An 18,604-nucleotide genomic window follows, 5' to 3' on the forward strand; every position below is an offset into this window, starting at 1 on the left:
ATATACTCAATACTGTGGGCAATCCCCACAGGAGCAATTTGGGGTGAAGTGTCTTGCCCAGGGACACAACGACATGCTGACTGCAGTGGGATTTGAACCTGTGCTCCCCTAATCCGAACACCAACGCTCTATCCACTGCGCCACACGCCTCCTCCATCGAATCAAGGCACATACTGATCAACACCAAGATAATCTCCAAAGAAACAAAGTTAAAAGAATACAAAACTGAACACTAAAAACATTTATTATATTTACTCAACTAATAACTTAGCTCTAATCTTTGCTTCAGACTTGTATAAAAGTTAGAAAATCCTAAATCTGCTTTGAGCTGCCTGGTAGAGTATCCTATAGGCTGTAAACATTACCAGCTGAGTTGAAATAATAGCAGTGGCGTGTTGGCTGGTTCTTTCACCAGAAGTCCAAATGCAATTTATGGGTCTCGCCATATATGACTGCAAGATGTGGATATGTTCTTGGGGTAGCAGACGTGCCAATTTTCTCCATGTTGTCTTCCTTAAGAAGTTTCTTATATATATAGACTATAAGCCAAATAAAATTATATAACTGTAATTACAGCAGACAGTCCTTGACACACATCAAGTTTGAATAACAGTGATAAAGGTAATTGTTTGTGAAAGCAAAAAGCAGACTGTCTGTCTATTACTGACTGAGTGCCAACTGTGAGGTGTAATATAATAAAGGAGACTGTTTCTCCTGAAAGGCTTTATTGTTACGACCGACCACAGAGTCCAAAGTACTGAAAGAGAGGCGTGTGTGAGTGTGTGTCTGTGCCGTGCATGCACTCTTTTTACTACACAACATTCATATATATGTAGGCTTACAAACCAGTGACCTCATTCCTGCCCCTGCTGTGGTAAAGTTGTGGTTTACAACAACACGCTCACAACCCAGGCACAAAGTTATTGGGGATTTTTCCGAAACAATAACAGATCTGTCACTTTAAATTCGACTCCAGTTCTTTAACTTTATGGAGGTTCCTTTTTATACACCCTGTCCATACACAGAAGCTGTGTGCAAACACTATAAAAAGCAAAACAATTTAAGATTTGGATAACTTGAAATGTCATTTTTATATTATTGTGTAATTCAATATTTACACCAAGTCTCATTAAAAAAGCAACCTTTTTTTGCTTTTGCTGGACTAGCTCACAAGTGACTTTCTGTTGGGCACCAATGCTCTCATACATCCATTCATACATCCACCCACGTCACTGTCGGTTCATTAGCAATGAAGAGATCTCATCTGGTGACACCGTCTGCCCCTGTGGAGGCAGAGAGAGAGACAGAGAGGGATGCCACTTTGAGTTGGCAGTGCCACAGACATGGGGAGATTATGCTTGGCTTGGCAGTCGGCATGGCATATCTCTATCACACACACACACACACACACACACACACACACACACACACACACACACACACACACACACACACACACACACACACACACACACACACACACTACATACACACTACTACATACNAAGTACCAGGGGAGGCCCTTGCACGCACGCACATGCACACGCACACACACACACACACACACACACACACAGCACTGGCGTCTGAAGTATATTTAGTCAGATTGATGCCACTGCCAGGCGGTGTTAATGCCAACCTACATTATGGCAACAACACTATAATCTCGGGGACAGCTCCAAAACACACACACTGACCATGATGATATGATGATGATGATGTGTGTGTGTGTGTGTGTGTGTGTGTGTGTGTGTGTGTGTGTGTGTGCGTGTGCATGTGCGTGCGTGCAAGGGCCTCCCCTGGTACTTTCAAACATATGCTAGTAGTGTCCAATTCTAAATCCTCTCCCTTTTCTGTCCCTATTTTTAGGTCTCTATTCCCATGTGTGAAGTTTTTATCCAGTCTTGGATGTGAAAGGTGAACTACGTCGTCCTTCACCAGAGGAGTAGTGCTTCTTCAGAGACTCTTCAGAACTAAGGACGGTTTTATAACGATTACACTGAATATCAAGAACTTGAAAGGAGCTACTGCAAAAGCAAACAACAAGAGGGAGAATCTGCGTTGGGTTTACAGAGCTCAGCAGATCCTGAATCCTCACCAACAACGACTAAGCCAGAACAAGTCCAAGGGATATCGTTCTGCTCTGAACCAGAACCAGACTCTAACAAAAGATAATAAGAGAAATATTGAGCATTAAGTGGAAACTAGGCCATAATCCAGCTGAAAGTCCCTTACCAGACTTTAACTTTTGAAAGGAAACAGTTTGTTCTAAGTGTGCCAAGATGATGACCATGATGATGATGATGGCGGCCATGATGGTGACCTGCAGCTCTTTGTTCCTGCTGGGTCTGGCCGCCGCCCACGCTTCCTCCCCTACCATGACACGCACTTCCTCTTCATCTTCTACATCCTTCTCTTCTTCGTCCTCCTCCTCACCACGCATGAAGCTCTCATACAAAGGTAAGAACCAACGGTTTTTTTGCAGTGGAAAAGCAAAAGAAGCACATTTGGCTTGTGTGTGGGGGAGTCTTTGTCTCTTCCACTGCACATAATGTGTACTTTATTCTGTCTACACACACCCTCACACAGACACACACTTTCTCTGTTTCATGTGAGATTCCATCATATCCTTTTCAAACTAAACAGTCCTGAGCAGCAGCCAGCTGTAATTTGTGGTTCTCTCGGATTCACAGCCACACACAAACAGATGCGCACACAAACACACACACAAATGCAGCTTAGTGGCAGGGTTTTGTGTTTCATCCCGAGTGTTGTAAATTAGAAGAAGGCAGCTCAATGCCCAACACAACCACATAAACCAGGGATGTGTTCCATCATTGAAAGATGGCAATTACAGGCTGAACAAACTCACCGAGGCTGTGAGGCTCGTCGAAGGCCGTCTGCCCAGCTGGGATATGTGCTCCCTTTAATTTAGGCTGAAGGCAACAAGAAGCACGCTGGATCGAAAGAGCAGAATATTTTAGTTTTAGCTGACACATGAAGGGCAAGAAGAGATCCCAATGACCTCATGAATGTCTGAAATCAGCAGAAAAACAGCAGCAGTTAATGTATTTATCCAGTACAGTAATTAATGTCTGTCTGATGAATAGGTCATATCTTGCAATCATCTAAATAGGCTTGATATTGCGTTCATTAGACAATCTTTTATGTGGTTATTCAAGTCCAAGAAGAACTGGCTACCCTAGCATGACGTTGTTAGTTGGTCAGTTGTCTTGGTAAACATAAGGAATTGATCATGCCGATAATTAACATGCCTGTTAATGCAATATTAATTATTTAAAAATGTATAAAAAACGAAATGTCCTTTTCAGTACCAGTATCTTTGCCCCCAAGGTTATTATAATCAAATAACACACAATATGTTATCAGGGTGGAACTGAAAAGTAATACATTTGCTGAAAATGGCACTTTAATAATAGCAGCAGACCTACAGCCCCTGATGTCATGCAGGCGGCTTTTGGGTGGCGTCTGAGGCTTAATAAAAGTTATAAATTGCCATTAGAACAATGGCAGACTAATAAAGCCATTTAAAAGTCGGAGTAGAGAGGGCCCTGCTCTTTTTGTGAGTTCCTGGTTTAAGTGCAGGGCAGCAGTCCCTTTATTTCTTCAGACTTCTCTTTTTCCACTGGCTTGGGTTAACTATAGCTTAAGTTAACAAATACAAGCAGAATTTTCCTGGGCAATGTTTCCCTAGAATGACTTCTTGCCAAGTTAGAAAGAGAAAAGACACTCAATGTTTCCATTGAGACCAGCGCAGTGTCATTACTGTCAGGGCTTTGTCCTGCCTGTTAACATGTCACTGGCCTTAGGACACAGAAATGTAAATACTAAAATTAAGCAGTTCTTGATCAACCTTATAACTTGTTACACCCTTGGGGCAACTAACTGATCTGAATAATCTGATGACCTGAGGTTGTTCTTGTATTGAAGCTTTGATCCCAAAGTATTTCTTAGGTCAAGGACAATCATCCTGATGTATAAACTGGACAAAACCTGACTTACTTAATCTTTCTTGACACCTTTGATCGGAGGCATCTGGTATATTTCTGTTGGTGTGGAGGTTGCAGAGGACCGTTCACCATATGCAATAACTGAAATCAGTTTTGTGTTGTAAAGCTATGGGATGCCATCAGTATATCCATGTATGTATTATACACACAATGCACATTTAAAAGTTGCCACTCTCTTTGTGATTTCAGAGTTGCAGCAGTTTCATGGAGTGCGTCGGTTCGAGCTGGAGCGTTCCTGCTGCTTCAGCGCTCTGCTGCTGGACGAAGAGAGAGGCCGCCTCTTTGTTGGGGCCAAGAACTTCCTGCTGTCGCTATCACTGGACAACATCGCCAAGCAGGAGCACAAGGTTGGTCAGAAACAGAATTAGTCACCATAAAATATGTGGCTGTATGGAAAAGCTGTTGACTTTCCACACATTATTTGATTGTATTGTGTATTTTATCTTCACAACAAAGCAGTAATTACTCTTCATCGTAGGGAATCATACTTACGTTTTCATGGCGATATTTTGTATTAATGAAGAGTACCAGAACTTTGCACCGATTAGAGACTTTATGGGTCTCTTATCATAAAATTACTTTATTACTTTTACGACAAACTAGATCGAGGAGATTATACTGGCACGGGATGGAAATTAAAATACCTTTTCATTTACAACCACTGCCATATTGTCTAATTCCTAATTGTTGTCGGGCCACAGATACTTTATGATTTTGTTTTCATGTGGACCCAAAGGCATGAAGAAAGACAAACATTTGAAACAGTGGAAACTTTTAACTAACATGCTCCTTTGAAAACGACTGAATCATATCTTGCACATATGAGACCATTTACTGTGCGGGTTCACATGTAAGAAGAGTAGAAACAGGAATGTGGGATTAATAGAGAAAAAGGTAGAACATCAAAGAGATGGAGAGAGATGAAAAGAGAGCATTTATCCAAAATAACGTTGTGATTAATTTCCAAATGACATACTTTGATTGAAACCTTTGGTGTAGAATATTAGTCACAGACATGGCCCACCTGCGGAAACTTGATTACATACACCGGAGCTGATAATAGATTTACACAAAAATGTATTCAATGGCAAAAACAAGTGCACTTCAATCCATACAGTAGATACACACAAAAAACATACTCACAAAATACAGGACATCTGTTCAGAGCTGTTTGGAGAAAATTACATGGTTGGTGCGTTAGATGTGAAGCCGCTTTTGTTTTTGGTTATATGGATGACTTTGATTTATGACCTGTGTTTGCAATTTCACAATACTTGAAGCTGTTTTTCAAGACATCCTTCTTTACAATGAGAAGGGAGGATGAGAGGAGGCAATGATGGAAAAGAAAGGAAATAAATCTGGCCAGGGTTATGAGACTATATCTACTATTACGGTGAAAAGATAACAGAAGGTTGGAGCTCTAATCTTTGAGTGTTATTCCATAGAAAGAAACAATCTTTGCCATATAATACATGGGAAAGTAGCAGATTTAGAGAGGGAAGAAGCGAGTTTAGGTTTTAAATCATTTCTCAAAATGTTAATCAAGCAGATTGAACATTTCTAAATTAAAACAGATTTAGAATGTTTATTTCAGAGACAGGATCGTCTGACCTTTGTCTGCTGTGTTTCAGATCTACTGGCCCGCTCCGGTCGACTGGAGGGAGGAGTGTAACTGGGCCGGCAAGGATATCACGGTAAGTCTCTAACACCTTTCACCTTTTATCAAACCTAAGCTGTTTATTGGTTCATGGAATTCAGACCACACTTATTATCCACGACCTATCAGCAAAACAATGCGGACTGTACATCCTTTTCTAATAATCTCATCAGCCCCCAGACGTCATACAATGCTAAGAGTTAAATAGAAGGGCTGAGGAGCACCTCGAGGAGGACGGTCCACTCCTACCCAGAACAACACAATGCTACCTTTTAATCCACTGCAGTCATGGGAGTCATCACAAGACAGAAACACCATGTTTAAAGGAATAACATGTAATAATAGGAGCAACACTCCTACTTTTGGACCTGCCCTGGTGAGATCATTTCCTCAATATCTGTTTGTCTCAAACCCTATCTTAGATATGTACGATTCCTGCACTTTCCACTCAGTGATTTAGTGTACATTCTGTGGTTTTATGAAGTAAATATATTCCTTAAATATAATATTAATGAGACACAGAGGTAAATAAGTTCATCAAGTTTATTGTAATGTTACATTAACAAGATGGGCGGAGAAAAACAGTCAAACAGGAACCCTGTAGCAGACAACAAGAACAACTATTCACACAAATTCATAAGCAAGTGGCCTGAGTGGAACTACCACAGTAGATGAGAAATAAAATCCAGTGTGGGGAAGTGTCGGGTTGATAAGAAGGAGAGGTGATCAGCTGGTTGCTGGCAAGTATGATGGTAGACAGGGTCAAGGTGATTAGCAAAACGAAAACAAGACGCACACTAACAGGAACACACACACACACACACACACACACACACACACACACACACACACACACACACACACACACACACACACACACACACACACACACACACACACAAATAGGCAAGGAAGACACAGGAATAGTGTGGAAAGGGGCAAAGATTTGGCTGTGACCAAATGTAGTTAAACAATTAGATAAACCCAGTTAGCACAGCGAGATTCCTTAGGAACCTGATCCGTTGTAAACACATTACAGAGTTTTAAAAAGAGAGCATGTGCATTACAAAGACTTAACAGATGGTGAGTATTGCTTTGACAGCAATACAAAGGGATATAGCCATATAGGGAAGGACAGGAAGAGGTGTTTCCTTGAATAATTTAGTTAACATTACGACTTATTCTGAATTGGAACTAAGTACTGTATCGTCCAGAGGTCAGTTTCACAGCTGAACAGAGTATCTTGTCTCACTAATAAACTTAAAGCAAAGTGATTAGGCTGTGGTTCCAAAATAAGGTTGGATGTTTGGGAGAAATCTGTTAATTTGGAGGCTGCATGTGTTAGGTTACATAAGAATGCAATGTATGTTTAACCTTTATTTAACAAGGAAGGCATGATTACTTCCACCAAGGAGGTTATTTTTTAGTCTCTGGTTTTTTGGTTTGTCTGTCTGTTTGCAGGATTACAGAAAATATTCTTTCTGGCTCCTATGCCCCTACATACAACTCAGAAACAGCTAAACACTCACATCTCTCACATCTCTCCTTTTCCGTGTTGTTCCCACAATTAGAATCAGAGGCCTTGAACACGTTAAGTTGGAAGTTCAACTGCACAACTTAGGTAACTGGAAAGTCCAAGGAACACAGGAACACACTGATACTCTTGATGTGCGATTCTAGTTGAGGTTAAATATGTCCTTTATAAATTGTATATAAAATAGACATGTTCAAAGGATTAAACTAATGACCAACTGTAGTGGTTTTAGGACTATTTCCCTGAACAAAGCCACCCTGCTACTTCCTTCTTTTTATCGGCTGCCAAAACTGTTTGAAAATCAAGATTTTCTATTTTGACACAAGAGAAACATTTCATTTCTAAGAATATGTCAGGTAAAAATTGAATGTGCTGATTATGTGTCTAAATATGATGTGTGTGGCTCAGCTTTACCGACATGTAAAGGCCACCAGGAGCCTATAGACCACCCAGGATTACATCACTCACAATTAGCGATCTCATTTATATGTGTGTGTGATTAGGTGTGTGAGTGTGTGTATGTGTGTGCGTACAACAGCAACTTCACATATGCACATGGCGACATTCCCCATATGCCTTTATATACTGTATTCGTAAGTTTAACCATGTGCATATGTTTGTCCGTGTATGTTTAAGTATCCGATTTGTGTGTGTAATTCTTGTGTGTGTGTGTAAAACAAGCCCTTCATCAGTGTGATTACACAGCTGTAGCAGACAGACAACGGGCTCCATTCATTGAAAACTCTGGGCTACAGTTTCACCTGACCAGGAGTCTGTTTGAGTGTGTGTGTGTGTGTGTGTGTGTGTGTGTGTGTGTGTGTGTGTGTGTGTGTGTGTGTGTGTGTGTGTGTGTGTGTGTGTGTGTTTCAAACAGAGGGTAACAGAGGCAGGGGTAATGGAGAGAATTAGTACAATTGCTCCAAAGGAAGAAGGGATGGCGTCAAGGGAGAAAAAGATAAGAAAATAAAAATGGGGGAATTCTGGGGGAATTTTAAAGACAAATGTTGATTCAAACAAAAGAAAACCCGAATTTTGAAAACAAATATTGCATTGAAAGGAGCTTTCCCCTGATGAGTTGTTATTCCAGCCCTTCTGGCCTTGGAAATGTTATTTTTAACCTTTGTTAAACATTTACGCCCCTCTGACTTTTCTTCCTTGTTACTTTTGGTATCTTTTTGAACACTCACCCACACACTGAGAACTGAGCTGACCTCACACCGTTGACCCTTATTACAGAGAAGTGTTTCTCCGTAGGAAGAAGCCAACATCCCTCTCCCCCACTGGATCTCTTCTCTCCGGCTTCCCTACCGCTCTCTTCTACTCCTGCTCTCTTCCCATGCTCTCTCCCTATCTCATATTAGTGGTTCTCTGGGAACCAGAAGTTTCTCATGTTGTTTACGACCCTCTCAGTCCTCCCACCGTCTCTATGTACTTGTTTGTGTAAATCTTTCTTATTTATGAGTTACATTTTGCTATACAGAACAGGAGGGTTGTTGCATTTTCACCTTTCTCTTAATTAAGTTCACTGTTAGCTACCTCAAAATGTTTTTTTTAGCAAAACTTACACTATCCCTGTGGCTCAAAAAACACTCATCTGAAGGCTTAGAGAAAAAGTAGCCCGCATAAAGACAAGTAATAAACACTTCATCACTCAAACAGACACCCATAGACCAAAGCAAAGCCACCTAACATGCACATAGACACACTAACACAAACACAGACACATGTACATAAACACAGTCAGACAGTAGCAGTAAACAGTTGACAGTTCATCCAGACACTCAGTCTGACTCAGCACTTTGAGTGTAGAGCGGGAGCCATATTTAAATCTTCAGAAGTGATGGATTGTGTTTGTGTCATGTTACCACATGTTAAAAGACGATCGGCTGTTAAAGTTGATTGACCGACTGGTTAGGAAAAGAGGTTAACTTTGAGGTTAAGCAACGGAAACTGTCCTCACTACAACAAAACACAATTGATCATAAAATGGTTTGATTCCACCGGTCATGGTGAGAAGTAAATATTCCTTTATGGATAAGAAATGTCACTAGCCACTAGTATGCTAAATACTTACGTTTTGGGAGGCACACCGAAAAAACTATATTTCATTATTTCATAGGACCTGAAGTGCTCATGAGCAATGGACTTAATCCTGAAACTCAAAATCCTAAAACAGCTGAGTGGCCACTATGTTTACATTTGAAAATACATTTGCAGAAATATTTGAGCATTTCTATTAAAGTAAAGAAAAGGAAATCATACATGGGTTCCTAACTGATATTTGTGTAGCTATACAGTTTTGAGAAGGGAGAGTCCATAAATTATTCTTTCACGGTATGGATATGTCAGACAAATGTCAATGCAGCTTCATTGTCCTGTTCAGCTGGAGCTATCAAAGGCATTCCTGGGATATTACACTGTGCCGTATTGTGTATCTAATAACCATCTACTGCGAGCCATTGCTCTGTGTGTTCAGTCAAAGGCTCTCAGCCATTAACTTTATTAAAAGTTTACTTGAACACTGGGACTCTCAGCTGCCAGACACAATCAAAGCAGGGTGATATAAACAGTTGTTTGTTTTCTATCTAGACTTTAATAAGGATACAAAAGATTGCCTAAAATGTTTGGATAGGTTAAAAAATGTAAGCCCCAAATAAATGGGAAAAATGGGGGGGGGGTTATTCTTAAAAATGTGTGTGATAAATAATAATCACCTGATAATATAACTAATAACAATTGAATATTTGAATAGGATCATGAAAAGTCATTACGAAGTAGAGCAAATTAATCTTTATCTATGGATTTAGCTGTGATTACTTGCTTGAGATGAACAAGTATACAGGGAAGTGGCCCAGGGATAGATAATGCCTGAAATTATAAATAGATCGATTGGGTTAATCATTTCTAGAATAGAAAGGATAAAAAAAGAAAAGGGAAAAAAGACATCCCCTGAGGAACAATACAGCTTTATAAGACATGAAGGCAAGACCTAAAGCTCAGGCCGCAGTGAGGTCATAGCCTGCGTTTTGCTCACTGTTTCGACTAATGAGTCAGCGGTAGGTTAAAGGTTAGCCGGTGAACCCTTTAACACTCACACCAACACCAACCCACACACACACACACACACACACACGCACGCACGCACGCACGCACGCACGCACGCATGCGCGCGCACGCACACACACACACACACACACACACACACACACACACAGTGACTGGTCATATGCCAGCAGCCAACAAAGGTGTGTGTGCATCTAAAGAAANTCAGCGGTAGGTTAAAGGTTAGCCGGTGAACCCTTTAACACTCACACCAACACCAACCCACACACACACACACACACACACACGCACGCACGCACGCACGCACGCACGCATGCGCGCGCGCGCACTCACACACACACACACACACACACACACACACACACACACACACACACACAAAAACACACTAAGGGAATGTGAAGGCTGGCATAATTCACCTCGGTTGTTCTCCTCCTTCCTTTCTGATCTTTGTTAGGTCTTTCAAGCATCTTGGCTCTTCTTCACTTTTATTTTCCTCTTGCTCTCCTTCTCTTTTGTCACATCAAAGAATTGACTTCGTCAAACTACTCAGCTGACTCCTTCACCTTCCTCTGCCCTCATACATACACACATATTATTGTCTTTGTTGGAGTGTGGGGGCGCCAGAACAGAACATCGATTTTGGGGACTACCCTTTCTGAAGGTTGTACGGAACTTAAAACAAATCAGGCAGTATTCCTGTAATAGAGATAAACAGAAATGTTACCTTCAATTATCAATCAGACAAATTAAAGGTTACTAATTGGACTATACATTTCAGATACACACACTAGCAATGATTGGAGAAAGGTTGTTGAAACTTGGCAGGACTTTTTTGGAGGAGCATGGTTGTACAGAAGTTGGTGAGCTGTGTGAGGGTCTACCTGTTCATTGATTGTGTTAAAGTTACAGCCCAAGGGTTGAGAAAGTGTAGTGGGTGTTTACCTTTCTTTCATGGCCAACAGAAGTCTCCTTTGTTTTTCAATAGCTTAATCGGCCTGTAGATAGGTTTAACACCTTTCCATGTGTGCACACACACACGCACACGCACACGCACACGCACACGCACACGCACACGCACACACACACACACACACACACACACACACACACACACACACACACACATCTAAGCATATGTGTATTACACACCGACAACTCAAACTCTAACCCCCCTAGTTGTTTTCAAAGGCTGAAAAGCAGGCCTTTGTTCTAAATCACTGAGGGTTGTGTGTGTGTGTGTGTGTGTGTGTGTGTGTGTGTGTGTGTGTGTGTGTGTGTGTGTGTGTGTGTGTGTGTGTGTGTGTATGTCAGGGCTAATGAGCCACAATTCCGCTTACCGCTGTTTTCACAACCAGTCTGTCCGTCTGTCACCCTCGGATGAGGGCGAAAGACCAAACAGAGGGATAAAGCAAGACATTAACTTAAAGAAAGAAAGAAAGTAAAACAGATAAGAGGGGGGTGGAAACAAAGGAAATATATTCCATAGACTTTCAGTTATCCATTAATTCTTCAATCTTCATTTCGAAGGATATTTGGTGTGCACTCGGACCTAAACACTCAAATCAAAGAAATGCAATGACAAAAAAGCAGCATGCATCTTCTAAAACACATCAATATAAAATGCAAATATTAACATTGCTACCATCTTGGAGGGTTATACCAATACCAAATAACTTATTCTCCTAAGACTAATAAATCCAATCGTGAAAAATCTGCACAGGGCAATTGTTCATTGACAGTCATATTCCTGACTCTAAAAACCTCTTCTCCAGAGGCCCCCAGGGGTTCAACAGCGTCTGTAACTTGATCGACAGACAGATGTTACAGCAGCCTGTCTGGGGAAAAGTAGACAAAGGGGGAAAGGGAGAGATTCAGAGTGAGACAGTGGGATCTTATTTAGTAGAGTATTTTTTTTAGGATATTGAGTACTTCTGGAATGACAACCCAGACATTCAAAAGCATAATATTAGCTCATCGTATATTACAGTGCCCGAGGGCAGAGGAGCACCAATAATCATGGTATTCATGTTCTCCTTAAGGGGCAGTTGAAAAAACTGGCCAATCACATCAAGACCTGTGGTTAGGACGGTACTCTGAACAGAAAAGGAATGTGTTCTATCCTGGCTAATAGTCTACAGTAAATCATTTCTACAGCTGTCTCATGAGATCAAGCTTTCTGTAACCTGACTCCCAGAAGGACAGATGTGACTGCCGGTCAATAACCTGCTGTCTAGATAATAAGAGGAGGGATCAGACAGAAAAGGGATAAGCGTCCTGAAATTTGATGCGGGAAAGGAGAAAAAAGAGGTAAAGAAATAAACATGGTTATGTTTAGTTAGGGTTCCTTTTCCGCTAAAAGTAAGATAATAAAGCACAAGTTTACTTTTGTAATTTCTTATACTTTTGGTTGATGTTAGATGGCTCCTAAAGACACAATTCAAGCAGGTATGTTGTAATCTAGGTAAGTAATATGACACAGTTGTAAAATATAGTTATTTTAAAACAATTTATCTCTTTTGTCAAGAGTCAAATAACTCCAAACTAAATGTTCAGGCTGAAATGCTACAGCTAACAGCTAGCTTAGTTCAGCATTAAAACTAATGGTTTCATAACTAATGCATTCACATAAAGGTTTATAACAATTTGTACCCTAAGTACGCACAAACAAAATAACATTGAAGGCATGTGTCTGAAGAACCAGGACACAAAAGCTGTCAAAACAGGCTGTTGGAAGTGAGCTGGGGACTCAACAGTGTTGTCACAGGCGGACAGGGTGAAAGGAGCTATGTGAGGAATGTACATCACCAAAATAAAATAGAGACAGAGTACAAGTTTTCTCAGTTGGATTTGTGTTTTGAGGGTTTTTTGTTTCTTGTCTTGTCATGCTAAATTGTTTTTACACTTTGAAACTAGGCTGCAGCCAACTGAGGTCACATCCATGGTATTTTTCTGGTAATTTCTGAAGGGTTTAGTGACCTGAAGTGACACCAAACGCAAAAATGTGTATTCATATAACAGCATTTCCTCACCAGAATTGTATCTCTGTTGTTTGAAAGCTTTTAAGAAAAACATTAAAAAACATTATATAGATTTATAACACTTCAAATTGCTTTTCATAGTTACAGTAAACTGAAACTGTCGTTCTGTGTTTCTTTCAGTCCGACTGTGTGAACTATGTGAAGATTGTGCACCACTTTAACCGCACCCACCTGTACGCCTGTGGGACCGGGGCCTTTCACCCCACCTGTGCCTTTGTGGAGGTGGGACAAAGGATGGAGGTAATATATTAAAAATGAAATAACTCACACTGAACTGTATCAGAAGAGCTAGTGTACAACATCATAATTGAATCATTTACTTACTTACCCATACATGCGCACACACAGAGAAACAGTGTTAAAATGCCTGAACGTGCTCATTAACCCTCTGACACTCACATAGGACATTTCCGTTTTTGTATATTTTTGTGTTTTGCCATATAAATTGTAATTTCTTTGCATTATAATCAAGTTTTACACATCCCAGAAATCAGCACAACCTCAGCTAATGATATATGTCACTCATTTTCATTTCATTTCATTTTTATTTCTTCCGCTCATGGTACGCAAAACATGTCTCTAAAAACACACCATTGAGCGAGTAGGAGCAGGGAGAAGAAAAAAATCTTAGATGACCTGCCCCTTTCTAAAAAAAACAAGATAAATAGAAATAGATGGTCTGCCCTTCATAATAATATTTTTTTTTCACAGCCAAAGATAACAGTATCTTAGGATACTGAGAGAAACACAAAAAATACTTATTCCCATTGAACCGGTTAAAGCGGAAAGATAACAAAACAACAACAAAACAACAACACCAAAACACCATATGTCCATACAATAAAAGGAAAAGGAAAAGGAAAAGGAAACCAGCTGCCACACTCTCATAACCTGCGTCCTACCTGGAAGAAACTTAATATACTGTCACTATACTAGGGGATATTGCCCATAAATAAAAAGGAACCAACAATGAGCTTGAATCTTTTCCTTATTTTCAATTAAAATAATGCTTAACCATAACATTGAAGNTTGTCAATACTATTACTGTATAACTAATATATCAGGTTAAGAGGCACATTGGATTGGTCTTTAAATACATGTTGTCTTTTGAATTGTTTGTCTAAAGTCAAGGATCTATAACTAGTACTTAGTTTTAATGATACAGTCTGGTTATTATGCTGTTTGGAGGAGGCCTCACAGGTAAGAGCACTAACTAGCTACCATCACATGTACCTTAGCTTGACTTAAATGTATTAAACGTATAGTTAAGTGATATCAAAATATAATGCAAAACATATTAATATTTGCTTGATTCCAGTGTTGAATTTAGCACAAACGTACACATAACACATACAAACGTTAAGGGATTTGCTGAGGCTGCAGCAGCCCCATCTGCGAGGCTCCACCAGCAACAAACTACAGACTGTCTGTGTCATGGCGAATACAGTCGCTGGTTTATTTATGTTTGTATAGGCCGTTGTTGTGAGTGTGGACGGTCGGAGCATATACTGCGTTAGCTTAGCCGATCTCCATTCAGAAAACACGCATTTTAAAAAGGTGTTTCGCCTGCCGTCTGTCTGCAGACTTGTCAAAGCATTAACTCATGGTCTTTACTAACCGGTTTCAGTATGTTGTTACTTCGGCATCATTTTGAAACGTGTATTACAATTAAATGACGGTAAAATATGTTCATCTTGTTGTAATTGTAGCCCCCTTGCCAGCGATTCTCTCTCTAGTTTAGCATAATCAGCCCGACTCAGCCTGGTTGTTGGCCAGCTAAGAACCTCGATTTTATGGGGCCAGAAAAACTGTGAAATGGTACCCGCTAGCCGGTACTACGCCTAGTGGAAACACAACCAAAAACGGGCCTCACACGGCATGCTTGAATCGCGCTGTAGTGGAAATAAATCACGGTCAAATATTTTCATTTTGTTGTAGTTCTAGCCCCCTTGCCAGCGATTCTCTCTCTAGTTTAGCATACTCAGCCCGACTCAGCCTGGTTGTTGGCCAGGAAAGAACCTCGATTTTATGGGGCCAGAAAAACTGTGAAATAGTACTTGAACTACGTCAAGTGGAAACGCAACTAGGGCACATCACGCTTAACCCTCTGAGACCCACATAGGACATTTCCGTTTTTGTATATGTTTTGCCTAATACATTTTCATTTCTTTGCAGTAAAATCAAGTTTTACACATCCCAGAAATCAGCACAACCTCAGCTAATGATATATGTCACTCATTAGAGACTTATATACACTATAATAGGGGATATTTGCCCATAAATAAAAATAAATAAAAAACGGAGCTTGAATGTTTTACTTATTTCATTAAAAAGAACTGCTAACCATAACATTGAAAGAAACTTTCAACACAGAAAATTGCACACATTTATTATCATTGTATCAGAACTGATTAGAAGATTCTAACTTATTATGTTCATTAGTTATGCCCATTCTTTTGGGCAGTGTCCATGGGCGTTTTTTTGCGAGGAATTCTCATTTTTTGTCCTGCCAATTTTGAAGAGTAGGCCTACACACTGAGCAGATTCATCTGAATTTTCACCAACATTGTCCCCTTGAAAGATCTGCTCCAAAGCCTCAGCTGTAGTAAACGTCCTTGCCATACCTCAGTTTACTTTCAAAACACTAAAAGAACGTATTCCAACTTTGTGCAATTTCACCAAAATAAGTAAACGCCTCTCAATGAAAAACTTTCTGTAGTTTAAGAGGCTGAGAAGTTATGACGCTTTGAACACAACGTGATCTTTGGGATCGTATACGGCCCCGTGGGTCTCAGAGGGTTAAAGCGAGCTCCGCGCTGTAGCGGAAATGCGCCATTAGTGCCCCGGCACTTAGTACCCCCATGGAACTTAAGCCCTGGCCACACGAGGACGATAACGGTCGTATCTGCTACAGTTCACTATCAGAATGACGGTCCGGCCACACAAGGCCGACATGGAAACGCAGAAAACGATGACGATAACGTGGGTAGATCTGCAAACGAAACGCTCTGGGGTCGGGAAACGGCTCCGTGTTTACGCCTATACGATCATTTCCTGATAACGTTGAAGCAATAGCCCCGCCTCTCCCCACCTCTCCTGCTCAGAGATCAGCTGCTGGGCTGTCAGAAGAGGGGGAGGAAAAGAGAGCTCCGTCCTCCGTGTTTTATTCTTATTATTATATAGAATCGTTATTCATTTGTTTTAAAGCTCAATAAATAACAAAGAAGACCTTTGACCGGCACTTTTCAAATTTTGTCCGGAAGATTTAAACTTTAACGGACATGTTGACCGGCGAAAAAAAATCTAGCTGAAACTCTGCTGCACGGTCCCCTCATCCCTTGGAAGAGGCGGAGAGGTGGGCGTTTTTCATCTGCTGGTGGACTAACCGGAGAGAATGACAGTGCTTGCCTCGACGGGGAGGGATTGCATTTGCATTGGAGCAAACGCTTGCCTCGGGGCGGGAGAAAAAGAGCCACAGCGGAGAATAAACAGAAGGGCAACCATGCGGCGGGAAGCCTTCTTCGCTGCTTTTGTGGCCAGGACACAAGCGCCACCTTACAGGCGCGGCCATATGTACTACAGCGTCTCCAGCGCTTTCGAGGCCGGTCTCGTGTTGAACGGACCACGTTTCTTGTGCATATCTGCGTGTGGCGGAAGACTTTTTGATAACGAATTGCGGTCCGTTTTGCTCTTGCGTGGTTGTTTTTGTTTTATACCAATGGTTTGCGACCAACAGTTGGGTGACGAATCACACCACATGCCAATGTCCGATTTCCAGCAGTCGTAACAGGAGTGACTAATGTGCTTCAGTATTTGAGAGTATTGGCATGTGAGCAGCAAAAACCTGCTTGGAGGGAGACCCTGTTGTTTGTGTGTGTGTGTGTGTGGTGTGTGTGTGTTGTGTGTGTGTGTGTGTGTGTGTGTGTGGTGTGTGTGTGTGTGTGTGTGTGTGTGTGTGTGTTGTGTTTGTGTGTGGTGTGTGTGTGTGTGTGTGTGTGTTGTGTGTGTGTGTGTGTGTGTGTGTGTGTGCGTGTGTTGTGTGTGTGTGTTGGGGGGTTGTTTGGAATGTGGTGCACGTGTGCGCTAATGTTTTTGCATGCAATGCTCCCAACTCTTGGCTCTGACGCTGAGGTGGGCCCAGACAGATGTGCAGCCCTGCAGAAACTTTATCGAGCCTTGTTTCGGTTAAAAAGGGAATAAAAAAACGAAACCTAGATAAATACAAGAAAGAATGGGATCGGGTACAGCCTACAAAAAGCGCCACTCCCTGGCTGTCTCTTTTCTTTTTTTTGTTCCCAGCGACTTCAACGAACCGTGTTCCCTCTCCGTGCTCTCGTGGAGGTAATGAATAATAGAGGAAGTGATGTCCTCCCTCGCTCCGTAGTTACATCACACGCTCGATTGGCGCCCTCCTCCTCTGCACTCCTCACCTTTAATAAATCATTCGGTCTTCAAGGACAACAATCCGTCCAGCACGGTCTAAGCCATGGGTTAAAAAAACGCTTTCCTTCCCCTCAACTACAACCTCCACCTCCTCTACCGCTCCCAAACCAGAAACACCCCTTCTTAAACTTTCACCTCCTTTCTTCGTACGTCTCCTTTTTAATTTTCGTGCTTCTCTCACTTTCTTTTTTCTAATTTTGGGAGACAAATCAGACTAGGCATGAGAGGCCATTCATTCCACCTTCCAACCCTCCCTCTGTTCTCTCCCATGGGCAACCATTTCACTTAGGCTCTCATGCCTGCCAAAGAGTTTTTCGACCGCAATGTTTAATGTTCCTCATCTCTCCCCTCCCTTATAAATGCCCCCCTCTGTCTGTCTTTGTCCCTCCATGCCGGCAGAAATTCCTGGTGGTGCTGACGTCACATATGTCCCAAATCGGATGGTTGCAAACGGGGGTAATATAGAAATGATCTCGCAGTGTGTCCTTAGAGAGACATTTTCCCCTGCCCATGCAATTTTGATTATCTCTTTGATATACTACAGCTCGCGCAAGCATATAACGATATTATAAACGTGTTTCAGAATTGCATTCTTGTCTAGGCCTTATTGTTAGTTAGGAAAATTATTTATACTTTGGCTGTATGAATGCAGAGCATCAGTGCAAACATGAATGAGACCAGAATGAAAGCCTTTGGCCTAGAGTCGGGAAAAACCACTGCCAGTTTGGGAATAAATACCAAGGAGTTTGGTAATGAAATAGAATGTCAATTAAGGATCAAAAGAGCACAACATGCGCAACGATTCTGTGTCAAAGCCGATTAAGTACACACATAG

General features: G+C 41.3%; 1 protein-coding gene across 1 annotated transcript in view; it reads left to right on the forward strand.

Annotated features, from left to right (window-relative positions):
• Window positions 1-18,604, forward strand: part of LOC104960990 (semaphorin-3B-like) — a 31,880-nt gene that overhangs the window by 7,784 nt on the left and 5,492 nt on the right. Inside the window, exons 2-5 of the mRNA XM_010789189.1 lie at window positions 1,870-2,460; window positions 4,221-4,378; window positions 5,663-5,725; window positions 13,447-13,566. Coding sequence (XP_010787491.1) covers window positions 2,283-2,460; window positions 4,221-4,378; window positions 5,663-5,725; window positions 13,447-13,566 — 519 coding nt within the window. The 5' untranslated portion in view covers window positions 1,870-2,282. The remainder of the gene's footprint in view (window positions 1-1,869; window positions 2,461-4,220; window positions 4,379-5,662; window positions 5,726-13,446; window positions 13,567-18,604) is intronic.

Source organism: Notothenia coriiceps, unplaced genomic scaffold, assembly GCF_000735185.1.
Source record: "Notothenia coriiceps isolate Sejong01 unplaced genomic scaffold, NC01 NC01_scaffold00032659, whole genome shotgun sequence".
Classification (NCBI taxonomy): domain Eukaryota; kingdom Metazoa; phylum Chordata; class Actinopteri; order Perciformes; family Nototheniidae; genus Notothenia; species Notothenia coriiceps.